This window comes from Haemorhous mexicanus, chromosome 7, assembly GCF_027477595.1.
Source record: "Haemorhous mexicanus isolate bHaeMex1 chromosome 7, bHaeMex1.pri, whole genome shotgun sequence".
Taxonomy (NCBI): Eukaryota; Metazoa; Chordata; class Aves; order Passeriformes; family Fringillidae; genus Haemorhous; species Haemorhous mexicanus.
This window is the reverse complement of record NC_082347.1, coordinates 41,558,302-41,573,907: the sequence shown is the minus strand read 5'-3', so window position 1 is coordinate 41,573,907 and position 15,606 is coordinate 41,558,302. Positions and strand designations below refer to the sequence as shown.

At 41.4% G+C, this 15,606-nt stretch overlaps 1 protein-coding gene across 13 annotated transcripts in view; it reads left to right on the top strand.

The window, feature by feature from the left end:
• Nucleotides 1–14,625, top strand: part of EBF3 (EBF transcription factor 3) — a 126,540-nt gene extending 111,915 nt beyond the window's left edge. For 3 of the 13 annotated variants that reach the window (XM_059852239.1, XM_059852236.1, XM_059852235.1), the window contains exons 14-16: nt 1,071–1,256; nt 1,731–1,928; nt 8,320–14,625. In XM_059852239.1, coding sequence (XP_059708222.1) covers nt 1,071–1,256; nt 1,731–1,928; nt 8,320–8,351 — 416 coding nt within the window. In that variant the 3' untranslated portion in view covers nt 8,352–14,625. Of the gene's footprint in view, nt 1–1,067; nt 1,257–1,730; nt 1,929–8,319 lie in introns of all 13 variants that reach the window. The other 10 variants (XM_059852242.1, XM_059852241.1, XM_059852240.1 and 7 more) reach the window with 4 other exon arrangements.
• Nucleotides 14,626–15,606: the final 981 nt, after the last annotated feature.

The window sequence follows — 15,606 nt, the reverse complement described above, 5'->3', positions numbered from 1 at the left end:
GTCTTTAACTTTTCTCGTAATATTTAATTCTCCCTGTTCTTTCATTTGCTGTTATCATAAAGCATCTCCAGTGGGGGGAAAAAAAAAAAATTGGCAAAGTGTAGAAAGCTCTTTGTTATTCGCAGTAAATATACAGCGCGTATGGTTGGTTTATAAAATAATTATGTCTCAGTACCTCCACCTGGTTTTGGAATATTTACACAGATAAATCTAATTTGATGTCTGTGATTTTAAAATACTTTGTTTGTAGGCATGTGTGACATATATGTTACTAATAAAAGTAATAGTTGATTTAATTTACCTGTTGTAATTGAAAATGCATGTAGCATATTGCATTTAAAATTAATTTTGATACTAATGAAAGGAGGGAAACAGGATTATTAGATATGTTCAAACGCTTTTTTTTTTTTGCTTGCAACGTAATTATTAAATTGATTGCTCAGATAGGAACAAATTGTTGTTTAAAATCCTGATTCCGCTATGTTTCCTCTTCTAAAAAGATTGTCTTTTAATGCGTTTCCAAGCTAATAAGCCTTATAAAATTCTGTACTTGCTCTTGAATTAGTTTTCACTGATGGCTACACCTTACGAAAGCTTGTTGTTAGCATAAAAAATATCAATCACAAAATGAAGACCCCAAAACAGCCTTTTTAAAGTAAATCACCGCAACAAAAAAGTTTTTCTTGTCAGCTCTGGCATTTGAAGGTGCGGAGAGGCTGAAAGTTCACGCAGTGCGTTGGTACAAAGCGGGACTCGAGCCTGTTGATAATTGCTCCTAAAGACAAACGTGAAGGCACCTGACACAGCTGGATCGAAGAGAGCTTTTGTTGGCTGTCTGTGCTAAGAGGAGAGACAACATAGAGTGCTCGCGGATGATTTAAGTAGGGTTGGCGTGATAAGGTTATCTCAAGCTGCAAGAGTTGATAGGGCAGTGAGAGACAACTCAGAGCAAAGCTGTGCAATCAATTAAAACTGTGTAATATATGCTGCATGAGGAAACCCCCCAGCCCTAAGTCTATCTTATAAAATAACATTATTTTTTTGGGGTGGGGGGGTTTCTAACACAGTAGGTTACAGTCGCAACACAAGCAGTGTTTCCCCGCGAGGATATGTTCCCAGCAGTACTCCTCAGCAGTCCAATTACAACACAGTCAGCAATAGCATGAATGGATATGGCAATGCCGGCATGCCCAATCTAGGTGTACCAGGTTCCCCTGGATTTCTTAATGGCTCCTCAGCTAACTCTCCTTATGGCAGTAAGTGTCTATTTTTGGTAACACATCATCATATAGATTCATATTTACTACAAAATCAACTCCTTGCATTGTTTTGATTTCCTCTATTGTCAGCTACTGGATAAAAGGAGGGGTGACTCTGGAGGCTGGACGTAAAAATGAAAATAATAAATTGACCTGTTTGTGCCAGAATACAATCTCAGATAGAGAAAAAAATAAAAAAAAGAACGAACAAAACAAAACGAAACAAAAAAAACCAAAATAAAAATTGGACTGTGCAATTCGTAACAAAAGTCCAACACAAAAGAGTTTGCCTGTTATCCAGAGAGTGGCCAAGCCAAGGCATTTCATTTTTATTTTTTTATATATATTTTTTTATATATATATATATATATCTCTATATATATTTTAAGAGGCAAGGCCCTATCACTCTCTTTTTCCGTGTTTGCCGTGAAAACCTCAATCTGAGTCCTGATTATTTTTGCTTTATTGCAGTAGTGCCGTCAAGCCCTACCATGGCAGCCTCTTCGGTCACCCTCCCTTCAAACTGTAGCAGTACACACGGCATTTTCTCATTCTCACCTGCCAATGTCATCTCTGCAGTGAAACAAAAGAGCGCCTTCGCTCCTGTTGTCAGGCCCCAAGCCTCTCCTCCACCATCTTGCACCAGTGCAAATGGAAATGGACTTCAAGGTGAGCTTGATCTCTCTCAATTTTCTCTCTGCTGCTTTTTTTTTTTTTTTTTTTTTTTTTGGTGATTTTTTTTCCTCGGGGAGAAAGGTACCTGGCTGGATTTTTCAGTGCTCTTGTGGTGATGCAAAAGCAGGGGGAGAAATAGGGTGGTGTGAATGGTCTGCCGAGATTTTCAGGTTTTTAGTTCATTTTTGATGCTTGCATTAGAGCAAACACCAGTAGTTTTTCTGGCATTTTCCCTTAGGAGTCCGTGCCTTAAATTTTAAGGGAAGACTGTATCCTGGAATGCCTCTTGGAGGGTTTGTGTACTCCTGGTGGTTTTATGTTTTCTGAACACATTTCTGTGGATGTTTAAACCCAGCAGTGTTCTGGCAGGACACGGTGTGATTTCCTCACTTTATAAAGGGTGCAGTAGTGATTTCAAATATGTCAAGTCAATAGAAGTCAGGTTAAGCCCTTACTCAGTGGACTGAGCTTTCCTGGACCAGGCAGCCCCGTATGCAGTGGTTTGCATGCTCTGGTGGTGCCAGCTCTTACTGTGGTGTTAGAGTGGTTACATCCCTAAATGAACTAAATATTTCAATTAGGCCAGGAAATTTTAATATTTTTCCCTTTTTTTCTTTTTTTCTTTTTTTAATTTGTGTGATTACATGTGGGTCATGCAAGAAACAACTGATAAATCAGTGGCAGAATGTCTGTGGTCACCTGCAGGGTGTGGGGCAGGAGGAATTACGGCACAATGTGAGAACAAAAACACAAACAAAGAAATCACCCTAAAAGGGAAGACTTGTGGCCAATCTTGCCACTTTTAGGGGGTATTTTACATGCATGTGGGTGCACTGGAATGGCTGGGAAGGTTTGTTTGCCTCTGGTGGAGGCTCAGTGCACAGTGCAGTGAATTGAGCACTTCAGATCCCATTGAAACCAGGAAGGGTTGAGGAGAGTCTCATCCCGAGGTCATCACTCCTCTTGACTTCCTCAGTTAAGCAGCAGCAGCAGCAGCAGCAGCAGCAGCAGCACAGGATTATTTGTCCTTTGTATCACCATGACACCCATAATCCAACCAGCACTCACAGGCAAACAGATGAGGGGGATTTTAATTTGCCAAACCAGTTCTGGACACCAGCATTTTGCAGGGTGCTGAAGGCACTTTGGAGAGACATCATCCCAATCCCACAGAGCTGCCTGTCCACACCAAATCCACTCCAGCATCTCAAAATGAATATTCCTGTAGCTTGCTCTTAGCTTCTTGGCCCAAAAAAAACATCTGAGACCTTGTTATGCACTCAGGTCAACAAAGAGCTGAGAATCCAGATGCACAAAATCACTGTAGCATGATACTAGAGGAAAGGATAATTAAATTAACAGTTTTTGTGTATTTCTTTAGTGGAAGCTTCACCGTGTTACTACTGTAAGTGGAAAAGTATATCCATATTCTTAGAAAAGATAATCCATTCATAAATTAATCCAGCGTCCTACTTTCCTCTTTTTGTAAGAAGACACTGGTATGAAAAGTAAATACTGAAATAAAATAATGGGAAAAAGAGGAAAAATGAGATAATAAATTTAAAAAAAAAGTAAAAAAAAATTATGTGGTAACATATGGCTTAGATCTGATGCAGGAAGATCAACTAATTGATTTTGATTTACTCTGATAAACACAATTATTTAAAGATCTAAACTAAAATGATCCAGATTTTTGCCATTTCAGTATGTGAGTAAGGGTCTTCCTGTCATATACTCAAGGTTTTAGGTACTTAAAAATCTTTAGATTACCTCAAAGTGGGGTTTTAAGGAGAACTGGGAGGGCTGAATGCCTGCACTGAGCTCCCAATGTCCCTTAGCACCTCCCCAGGCCCCCAGTAATTGCTCCTCTCCATCCTCAGGTACAAAATGCTTTTAGTGTAAGGCTCAGATGACTTGGAATCAGCCAATACTGATTTGTTAAATAGGTCATGAGTTCACCTCTTAAGCTGAGCCCAACCTCGCTTTGCACTAAGCTTTTTCTGTGCCCAGAGAGCCCAGTGAAGGCCCAAGCATGCCTCCAACCCCTGATTTTTGAATGCTGCAATCTATGCAGAATCCTTTTGGGATCATCCTTTTGGATCAGCAGCTGAACTGAAAACCAAGTGTTGAAATTAAATAGATAATACATAGATAAATAAATAAATAATTAATTAAAAACCTCCAGTTTTCCTCTGTCAGGTGAACCTGAGTCATTTCGTGCTGAGCAGCATGGCCCAGAGAAACAGGCAGAATGTCCTTCTGGCCTGGGAGTTAGAGCAGCGACTTCCAGGGTTGTGGCAAAAAAGTTTTCATAATTTATGCAAAGCAGACAGCACCCCAAGGCGATGCTCAGAACTGTGGGAGTTAGGGAACTGACATGGAATCACAGAATCCTGGAATGGTTTGGGTTGGAAGGGACCTTAAAGACCATTGAACTCCAACTTTGGGCAGGGACACCTTCCACTGTCCCAGGCTGGCCTTGGACACTTGCAGGGATGGGGCAGTCACATCTTTCCCTGTGCCAGGGCCTCAGCACCACCCCACCTCCCCCACCCAGGGGTCCTCTGTGAGCCCCTTCACCATCCCAGCAGAGGCACCATCCCTTTTTCCAGCCAAAGCTTTGAGTCAGGTCAGTCTGAGCTCACAAAAGCCCTCAAATTCACCCATTCATCCTCACAGCTCTCAGCCACTGCCTTGGCCTGAGCTGCAGCCAGGGCTGAGGGGCAGGACAGGGATGAGTTTGTCAGCTCCTTCCTTCATGAGACATCATCAAGAAAAACCACCCACACTGCTGTGTTGGTACTTACCTACACTGCATTTGATACATAGAGTTCATTAGGGAGTTTCTGCTTCTTCCTTCCTATTTTCTCAGTCATTTGTTGTCAGGGAACTCTTTTTAAAGTTTAATTGGTTGCTTTCTGGACTCTGTACAATCACCTTGAGAGTTTTCTGATCAGCACATTTTCTGCATTAAGTTAAAATATGGAGTTTGAGAGCTGCAGTCTAACGCAGCTGAAGTTTTTTTGGTGATCTTTAAGTACAGAGCCTCATTTTAGGGCAGGGTGTGAAGGAGCTGAGCCACAGCTGAGGAGATGTCGCTGTCAGGAATGGCCACATTCAGGCAAGGCAAGAGGGCAGTAAGAGCTCTTGGTCACTGGTGGTGCCTAAGAGGCAAATCCTGCAGTTTATGGATAGGTAGGGCCTTGGATAGGAATGGGTAAGAATTCAGACAAGGGTGGTCCTTCGGCAGGGATTTGGGGGTTAATTGACCCCTCCCTGGTGGGTAAACCACCGTAGGGTATCCCTGTGTGGGGAAAATCCTTCTTGTGGTGCCTCTAAGTTGGTGAGAACAGCAGAACTAAGCAGTTCCTGCTGGACCTCAGGGGGATTGTTTTGTCCCCTAACAAAGAGTTCAGCAGAAGTTGAGCTGCTCTGATTTCTGGCTTGTGCTGATGTAACCCTGAGCATCAGGACCACCTGAGCCCACCCCACCAGAAGCAAGGTCTTGCTGCCTGTAAGCACAACCCCAAAACCCTCTCTGTGCTGTAGGACCTGCTGCCCAAGAGTGAGCGTGGAGAGGTCTGCAGGTGACACTTTTTTGGTGAAGAGATCCAAGACACCTTCCAGTGGAAGGGGCTCCTGCTCATGGCAGGGGGTTGGAACGAGATGGTCCCTAAGATCCCTTCCAACCCCAGCCATTCTGGGATTTGGTGATTCAGCAATGAAGACAGAGGTTAGGAGTGAAAAATGCAATCTGAGAAACCCCAGAGAGGTCGGGCTGGGGGCAATGCCAGCCTGGGCTGATGTTTGCTCCTCCCCTGGCTGCACCCAGGCCAGCTGCATGGCCATCATCAGCCTAAGGAGGGCCAGCACTCAGGAGCTGCAGCTCTTGGAGGAGAAATCTCTCCCTGCTGTCCCCAGGGCCTGACTCATTTCTGTGAGTAAGCCTGCAGAAAAGGGCTTTTGGGCCATATCCAAAAAGCCACAATCTTGTTGACTCTGTGTGACCTCCATAGTCTATGATCAGAAAGTCAAGTACTCGCACAAATTTTTTAAGAGCAGAATCCTGCCATATGTGTTCCTTAGGGCAGAGAGTCTTTTCCTGTTTAAAACAATGAACATTAAAGGTAGAAAAGAAATTTTTTAGTGAGAGACTACTGGCTGGCTGTGAAGTTGGAAGCACAATATGTGTTCAAAATTTGGTTTTCAATTGTAATTTGCTTTCTATAGATTGTGAAAGATATTGCTCTCTGGTTATGGGACTGTAATGCACAGCAAAAGGCTCTCTATATTCTTTTAAAATTGCATCCTGCTTAATTTTCTGGTCTTCCTCCAGATGAAAGTATTAAAATTATTATTAAAAAACTCACCAGCTCATTTTTCTTTAAGAAGGCTTTTGGTATCAATTTGCACAGCAGGAAGCTCAGTGCAGAAATTCACAATTGTCAAAGATTGCTGCTAAAATAAATTGTGAAATGCACATCTGGAGCACCAACCTTGCACCACCCCCCCCAGACTGTGCCACAAAGAGGGTTCAACAAAAATGGTTAAATTAATGAACTGAGATATTTTTTCTTTCCTCTGGGATAATATGGCAGCAGATAATCTAAGTTTTCACACAGCAGAATCCTAGCATGGTTTGGGTTGGAAGGGACCTTAAATCCCATCCTGTCCCACCTTCTGCCATGGGCAGGGACACCTTCCACTATCCTAAACTGCTCCAAGCCCTGTCCAGCCTTGCCTTGGACACTGCCAGGGTGGAGCAGCTGATGGTTGAACTGCAGCACAAGGCACTTGAGGACATGGTGTAGTGGTGAACCACAACAGTGCTGGTTGGAGTTGGACTTGACCTTAAAGGTCTTTTCCAGCCTTAATGATTCTGTGATTCCATGACAGCTTTTCCTTAAAATGATCTCCTGCACCCCCCAGGCCAGTGCACCCCAGATAACCAGACTGGCAGGGTGACAGATTTGCTGCTGAATCCCACAGGAGAAGCCAAACTGGGAGCAGGGGTTGGCAGGTCCTAACACAGGGTGAAATCATCAGCTGGCCTGGGCTGATGAAGGGTGGAACAGAGGAGATTCAGCCAAGAGTTGTTTTTAAGGGTTTTTTGAGGGTGGTCAGGCTTTGGCAGGGGCTGCCCAGGGAGGTTTGGAGTCCCCATCCCTGCAGGAGTCCAAAGAATTGCTGGAGGTGGCACTCAGTGCTGTCAGCTGGGGACAAGGTGGGGATGGGGCGCAGATTGGACTTGGTGACCTTGGAGACCTTTTCCAACCTAAATGATATGGTGGTTCTCTGAAAACATGACAAGGAAACTGAATATTTTGGGTAGAAAGGCTCTCTGCCAATATAACCACTGTTCTGCAGTTAAATTTTGTAACTTAAGTTGCTGGTTAGGTTTAAAGCATTCATTATGAAGAATGTTGCAAAATTATAACTTCAGCTTTGATTTGGACATTTTTGACACGTTTAATTGGGGAGAAGAATGGCAGAGTTGGAAGACTTTATCCTGTTTCATGGACATCACCTAAGCTGTGTTTTAGGGAGGTTTAACTCCATCCAAATCCACAGAAGGCTCTAGCAGGACCAGGGGCTGCTCTGGGCTGTTGGAGCAATGCTGGCTGTGGTGGTGTTACCTATGAGATGTGTACAGACCCAGCTCTTCCAAACCGTAAAGCTGCAACGGCGAATCTGAAATAAATTAATATTGTTGAAATTAATGAACTGAGAAATTGAAGTTCACATCGCTACACGAACAAATTTATTAATATCTGTTGTACATAAATTAATGAGAAATATCATTACGGCAAAAATTAAACAACACTAAAATTAAAGACTGCCTAAATTGTGCTTCTACCAAAGAGTTAACTAGGAATAAACAGTGGTTGTTGGCATCTCAGTCTTTATCTGTTAAGAAACCCCAGGATATGGTTGGTCAGGGGTTTTAATGTCATGTCTTTTTATGGTGTTTGAGCCCCAGGGCTGGGAGAGGGTTTAGAGTTCTTGGGTTTGGTTTTGGAGAGTCCTTGGCTTGCTCAGTCCCGCTTTTATCATGAAGTAGAACAGTGGAAGATGATGCTTTCTGCCCAGGGCATGAAGAGGTGATTGGTGGGGATGTCCCCAGGGGGTGGGGATACAGCCAGAGGAGTTGTCAGGAGCCTGGAGAGAGCTGAGCCTGGGGCACCGGGGCTGCTCTGCCCGCAGAGCTCCTTTCTCCAGGAAAGGCTGTGTGGGGTGTGTTTTGCTGGGAGGAGTGTCCGTGGTCCTTGCTCTGGGGATGCTGTGGAGGAGCCAGGCTCTGCTCTGCCTCCTCCCACCCCATCCCATGGTGGCTCTGAGCCCAGCGTGCCAATAACAGCTCCTTTTCTTCTCTTTTTTCTTTTAGCCATGTCCGGGCTTGTAGTCCCGCCAATGTAAAGTCACTTTTGTTTACCTACCGTAGCACCAAGCTGCAGAGGATGGGCTTAGGGGACAAGTTTAGTATATTAAGACATGCTGATGGAAGCAGTATCTTCACGCAGAATCAGCAACAAAATCGAAAATGCTACAGGAAAAAAATAAAAAAACCCACAAAAAAAAAACCCCACAAAAAAAAGAAAAAAAAAAAGACTTTGTTTAAAGATTTTATTTAAACTATTAAGAATCTACATGCAAAACAACCTACTTCTTCATGAACAATTCCATTTTATTGACTGAATTTTTCTCATATTTTCACATTTCTCAGTCCTGGAGAATAAGGAAAAAGCGACGCCTATTTTGTATAAAGTTTCTGATTACGTCTTGGCTATGTCTAGTACTTGCTATGTGTTGGGAGAAACTTTGTGGATGCACCATTTTGATTATCATGAAACACTGATGAAAAATGCCTCCGAACATTTTTCTGTACTCATAACTAGATTCACAATGGTTGTGTATCTCTATAATGTGAAATATTTTTTTGTGGTGGAAAAAAAAAAAGGGGGGCCAAGGAGGTTATGAGCCATCAAACTGGAAAAAAAAAAGAATAAAAAAAAAAAGGATGAATATATGATTAGAAAAAAAAAAACCACACAAAAAACCGGGGCGCGGGGGCGGGCGCGGGGGGGTTTATCGTTGCTTAACTTCATCTTAATGAAATGGAACTTTGTAACTTATTGTAGTTAGAAATTGTAACTTTGATATTGAATTCTCTTGCCTTCAACAAGCACACTGACAGAGAAAAAAAAAAAAAGAAATTGCTACTGTCTGTTGGTTTAAAAAAATGAAAAAAATATACTTCCACTGCTAGAGCTTCCTGTTAAGCAAGTGTGATCTGCAACATTTTTTCAACTTTTGCTAGCACTGTATACTATTGCATTTTAGGCTACTGTGAAGTCTATGTTTCTTGTACCAGAAAATTGTCCTTTTGACTTCTAGATCCTTCTTCCCTAATGTGTTTTGTATGTGGTTATAAAATTGTAGACTTTTGTGATTTTGCCAAAGTTGTAGCTAAATATTTATACACTTGTCTTGAATTTTTTTCAGATCCACTTAAATATTTAGACAAAAAAAAGCAGATTTTATTCCTTATGATGGCTATAAGGAATAAAATAGTCTTATCCATTGCAACACTTTCTTTCACATAAACACTTGCAGTCACTAAGGGAATTTATTTTGTAACATATCAACTATAAATATTGTATTTATCTTTGAAATTTTGTATATTGCTTTTCATCATTTTTTTTTTACGTTCTTGTATGTATTTGGTTTTTGTCCTGGCCTGGTATCGTGATGCTGAAAATAGCATTAAGCCAAGAACTGTTGCCTTCATGTTTTTCTTTTAAATAAATCAGTGTCTGTGCATTTCATTTGTACTTCATAAGGTTGCTATTGTTTAGCCTTTCCATCCTTTCTTTTTTAAATTTTTTTTTTCAAAAATTCAAATTCATTGTTTATTTTTATATTATTTTTAAGTTATCAGAACAAATAATTTTGAAAGAAGAAGTCGTTTGTTGTATAGTCAAATCAAAATTGTGCCACATGGCTGTAATGAATACTAGTAGAATATGTGCATGTGATACAGCCACAGAAAAGATTAATCTATTTTGTGGTTGCATTTTTTATTTTCTTTTTTGTTTGTTTGTTTGTTTTCTTTATTTTTTAAATTTTATTTTTGATTTTTTTTTTTTTTTTTAAGATTGTAAAAAGTCATTTTTAGCTGCCACCCATGACTTTGCCACATAGCTGAACTGTGTTTACTGGAAAAATTCAGAGGCCTAAAGTTTAAAAATAAATTCACTTCTGATGTTTTAATTAAAATGTTTGCCACATGAACTTCTCTGATGCCTTAAAAGTGAACTTCTTTGAAGAACTTTTGTGCTGTTTTATCACAGGCTTACACCACAATTGTCAATCACGACTTCATTTGGATGATTTCTGGTGTAAAAAATAAGGGGGAAAAAAAAAGCACAATCCTGGTGTACAATTCTGCCACTCCTTTATGTGTCGATTTTCTGCTGCACTCTGCATTCTCCCAAACCCTGCTCTGCTCCAAACCGGGGAAGGTTTCACGGGAAATCAGGATCACACCGAATTTTTAATGTCTGGGAGTTGTTTATTTAGGTTTCTTGGGGTTTTTTTTAGGGAACTTTTTGTAACCAACCCGTAGCCGACGGTACTTTTTAAACTGGAATGACCTCCGTTGTATTCCGTGGCCCTCAGTGCCAAATCCAGCCAGAGAAACGTGGAGTTGTTTTTATTTTTACTTTGCACTAAATCCTTTGCCAGCGCAGCACTGCAAAACATGTTGCAAACTGCAGCAGAATTCACCTTTTAACCAAAAAAGGAGGGATCATTTTGTTAATTATTATTAATTTTTTTATTATTATTATTTTTTGTATTTTTTTTTTCTTTTTTGGGCAAAAAAAAATGCACATTTTAGTCAAGCTTTTCTGGAAGGTTTAGAAGAAGGGATCAGCGTAGCACAGCTCTGTGAGCACGGCCAAGGCTTGGCTAGGTGGGAAAGCCTGAGAAGTCACTTTGGAACTGAATTGCCTCCGTTATATTTTGTCTAAGTAAGGTTTTGCTCTAAAAAAAATAAAAAAAGAGGTCACGTGTACATGTTAAGAAAGTCTGCAAGTTCCTTCATAAATGCAATCTGTTTGTGTTTTAGATTAATTAGTCAATGCACTCATTGCTTCATTGTCTCCAGACGGAAAGCTTCACTAAATGGTAGATTTTACTGTTAAAGACCCTACAATAAGATTGTTTTATCTGTACATTTTTTCATATATTTAACTGTATAAAAAAATGTTCATTTTACACAATATTTAATTAAAGTATTTCTTGTCTGTGAATTTCATTTTTAGTAATTTTATCTGGTTCGATTATTAAAAAAAGTGACTGAACACTAAACGAAATAACGCAACACTGGGGGTTTCATTTCTAAATATCAGAATTTTTATTCCTTTGTTATGAAAAAGCCCAAACCCTTGGCATGGTCTTTCCAGTTCCCTGGGAGGAGGATGAGGAAGGAGATCTCTGCTCTGCAGTGGCAATCACTTGTTGCTCAGCCTCGGTGAAGTATTTACCCAAAACTGCTCACTTTTTGGGAAGATAACAGCAGAATATTTCTTTTTCTTGTTTAACCAAAACTGTGCACTTCAGAAAGGCTTTTTGTAAAGCAAAGGTAACAATAGATTTTTTTTTTTCTTTTACTATTTTAATATCATATTGTAAAAGTCTGTAAACAGGAAAAGTTATTTTAAACAAAGCACAACCCAGATTTTCCATGTGGTGGTTTGACACTGAAGGTCGACGTGCTCGTCCCTTAACTGCTGAGAAGGAAGCAAATTCTTTTGCTAATTATAATCCTAAGCACAAATATTTCATCCTCTGGGCCATAATATGTGCAATGCACATATAATGGGTGCAAAAATACATTTATAATGAGGTGGGCACGTGCATCCTCAGAGCTGGAGAGAGCTGCAAAGCTTTGCCTGATGCACAGGTCTGAGTTGCCCCTCCCAGACACCAAATGTGCTCCTGTATCCTTGTGTGTGACCAGCACCACCAAAAAAGGGGCATTTCCACAGGAATATGGGTCTGGCAGAGGAATGTAAGCACTCGTGGTGGTGAAACGGGGAGTTTGTTCTGGAGTTTGAGCCGGTCATTAATCAGAGGGCTGCTGACAACTTTGAGAGGGCACTGAGGAACTCGGAGCTCCAAAGTGAAGGGATGGAGTGGTGTGTGTGGATCCAGTGCCAAAGGACACGCTGTGTGTCCCAGCCCCTCCTCGGCTGCCTGTGGTTCAGGGATGGAGTGGGGAGAAGGCAAAACTCAGCCACTGCAGCCACAACCTACAGGAAAAGCGTGATTTTTATCCATGCTTCCTTTCTTCTCCAGCATTTCCATAGTTTTCATGTCAGATGAAAACAGATTTGATGAAAAAAAGGTGCTAAAGCTGCAGAACACTTTGTATTATTACTATTATTATTATTATTATTATTATTATTATTATTATTATTATGCATTGAAAACTGTTCCACTCTGAGCGTGTGTCTGTGTATCGTGTTTAAAAGGCGGCATAATCAGATGCATCCCACTAAAAAATAAGCTGGTTTTTAGGGATGAAAGTCTGCACGATGCCTACTGGCATTTTTCCTTTTAGTTTTATTTCAAAGGTTTGAATAATGAGCATCTAAATGGTTCCCCTAACTTTCAATGCAAGGAAAATACAAAAGGAGAAAACCCACATATGACAATTCCTAGAGCAATCCACCACCTACGACACATCTGGGTAAGAGCCCTGCTGAGGAAATATGTTGTGTCAGCCCACAGTGAGTTTAGACATAGGAAGATGATAAAAATTCCTTAATCAAAACGAAGGAATAAGAGTCTCTAAGAGTACATGCCAATTATTGCAGAGCAGCTTTTAAAAGTCTTTCAAGCTTTTAAAGATTATTCAAAGCACTTGAAATAGGCTTCAATCTAATGCCTCATTTCATTGCATTAAACAGCCTAGTTAATAAAGAATCAATATATTCAAAGGGCAAGGTTATCTTTTGTCTATAAGGGGTGGTGTCATTCTGAACCTTTTATAGTTCAAATGCTGAAAAAGACCTCATGAAATCCATACTCATCAAGTGGGTCAACTAGAGCAATAAAGAGGCCTCTGAAAGAATGGCTGCACTCCTTTAAAACAACTATATGTCTTATCTCCCCACATAGTCCTCGCCAGGCTCCGCCAGAAAATGTCAATTTCTCATCAAGACAAGAGGCCCGGCGATAATTTTTTCCCAGAGAATACACACAATTAGGAGAATGCAGAAAGGCCCCACCAGTGATTTGTAGCTTATTATGTCACCGGCGGGCTGCGAGCAGATAATAAGGGCTGTTGATAACCCAGGTGTCGATAGGGCCCGCGGTGATGTTTGAATGTGAGCCCTTGTGCTGAGCCTTCCCCGCGCGCAGATCGCGGTGCCGATAACCGCGCGCCCGCCGACCCGCGCGCCCGCGCCCCACAATTAATGCCCTGAGTCAACCGCACAAAGAGCGCCGCTCCTTTATCCTCCCTGAGACAATTCCCCGCTTTACCCTTCAAGGAGCTCTTTTATGTGCGAATAAGGTTGCTTTTAATGAAATTGAAACTCATCAGAGGAAATCAAAACCCTCAAATCAGATTACAAATTGATTTTTTTTTTTTTTCCTCCCCTTCCTTTTTGGCCACTTGTCGTTGTTCGATGCAGTGCCCTAAGTTTTACAGGCAAAGAGAAAGCATCCAGTCTGGAGTCAGGGCATGCAAACAACCTCTAAAGTAAAGCACACAAAGGAGGAACGTTCCTTAAGTCCTACAAGTCATACAAAGTTTTTAAAAGTTGCTGGTATTCTTCAAAACTCTACCCAGATACTTCATAAAACACTAAAGTCGCAATTAAATGAACTGTCCTAGAACTTAAAATTGTAGAAATCAAATAACGAAACCCAAGCCATTTCCCTTTCTCCTGTGCAATGCTAAATTTCTTTGTTGGATGAAATATCAAATATAATTTCTGAGAGCTCAGGTCAAAATTAACTGACGGAGGAGCTGAGACCTCCTGGTCTGGGACCCTGCTTCGGGGGGGACTCACTGAAGCACTTGGTCCAGCTGGAAAGTGACAGTGACAGAGATGATACAGTTGTGACTTGATTTTATTTCTTAAAGATTTTATTTCTTAAACATTTAAATAAAGCAACAGTTGCACTTAATGGCTTTGTTTTCTCTTTGTTGGCTTCATGCTGTTACTGAAAGGATCTAATGAATTAAAAGGTGCAGTCAATTAGTCACGAAATTGTACATTTTTGGTGCCCACAAAGCTTTTAGAGGATTTTGGTTATGTGACTCTTCGTTTGCATTTATCTTCAAGTAAATGAAGCTGTTTGAGAAATGACTTTGGAGCAAAAGCAAGTGCTGAACAGGGGTGGTGAGGGTGCAAGGAAATTATCTGAAAGCTGCTTTCCTTCAACCAGACAAAAATCACAGTTTTCCTACTGTGTAAAATCTAAAATAGAAATATCAAGTGGAAAAAAAAGGAAACTGAGGCTGGAATTGGTGTGGGTAACACAGCCAGTCAAGAGTTGCCCTGTATCTACAAGGAAACATGGGATGGAAATGCCGAGGGGAAGATGGAGAGAAGGAGGAAGGTGTGAAAAAAATTGTACAATGAAACACAATAAAATTGTATTTAATGATCTCCTTCCTTGTGGCATGGAATTCTGTTGTGGGATCGAGTTCCTCGGGTGTCTCTGGAATTGTTTGTGATGGGAGGGACCTAAAAGCCCACCCAGTGCCACCCCTGCCATGGCAGGGACACTTCTCACTGTCCCAGGTGCTCCCAGCCCCAGTGTCCAGCCTGGCCTTGGGCACTGCCAGGGACCCAGGGACAGCCCCAGCTGCTCTGGGAACCCGTGCCCATGACCCTTTTCCTCCTTAGGACAGCTCTAGGCCCAGGCTCTTGTGTCCACAGACATACAAGAAACTGTAATGAGTATAAATAATTATAATAATAATAATCTAACCTCTAATAATAATTTCACATGTCTATTTGGGCAGAGCAGTTCAGTCCCTGGTGCTTCTTCACCTTTTTGGTTTTTCTGTGTGTCTCATCTTAGAGTACGTCATGAATCCAAAAAATTGCTGTAGTATCCCAAGGATCTCTGCAAGGACCTCCAAGATTTCTCCTTGACCATCTCCTCACTGATTTCACCCCTTAAGCACATCCTGAAGAATTTACAGGGGCCAAGCAGTGGGTAGGGACCAGCCAGGGGCTCTGAGGCACCGAGGGGTGAAGCCAAGCCCATGGGTGAGGACCATGGACCTCACAAATCCAAACAAATCTTAACAAATCCCTGGAGCTGTTAAAGCCTGAGCTGCAGGGGCCCAAGGATAGCAGTACTTGGCAAAATATAAACACAAATGATGTTTTTTTTAATTAGAAAGCTACTCAGAGACCTTTCAAAGCTCTAAATCAGTATTAACTGGCCCAAACCTGCTAAAATAACATTTTGCAGAAGTCCAACCCAAACCATCCTTGCCCACCTCAGTCCCTTTCCAGAGCTGCATATCCCCACCCAGGGATTTGTCACCATCCTTCAGCAGCTCAGCCCTGAGCAGTGACAGAGCACAGGGGAAACACAGACTAAGAGCAGCCCTTCTAACAAAATATTCTGTCCTGGA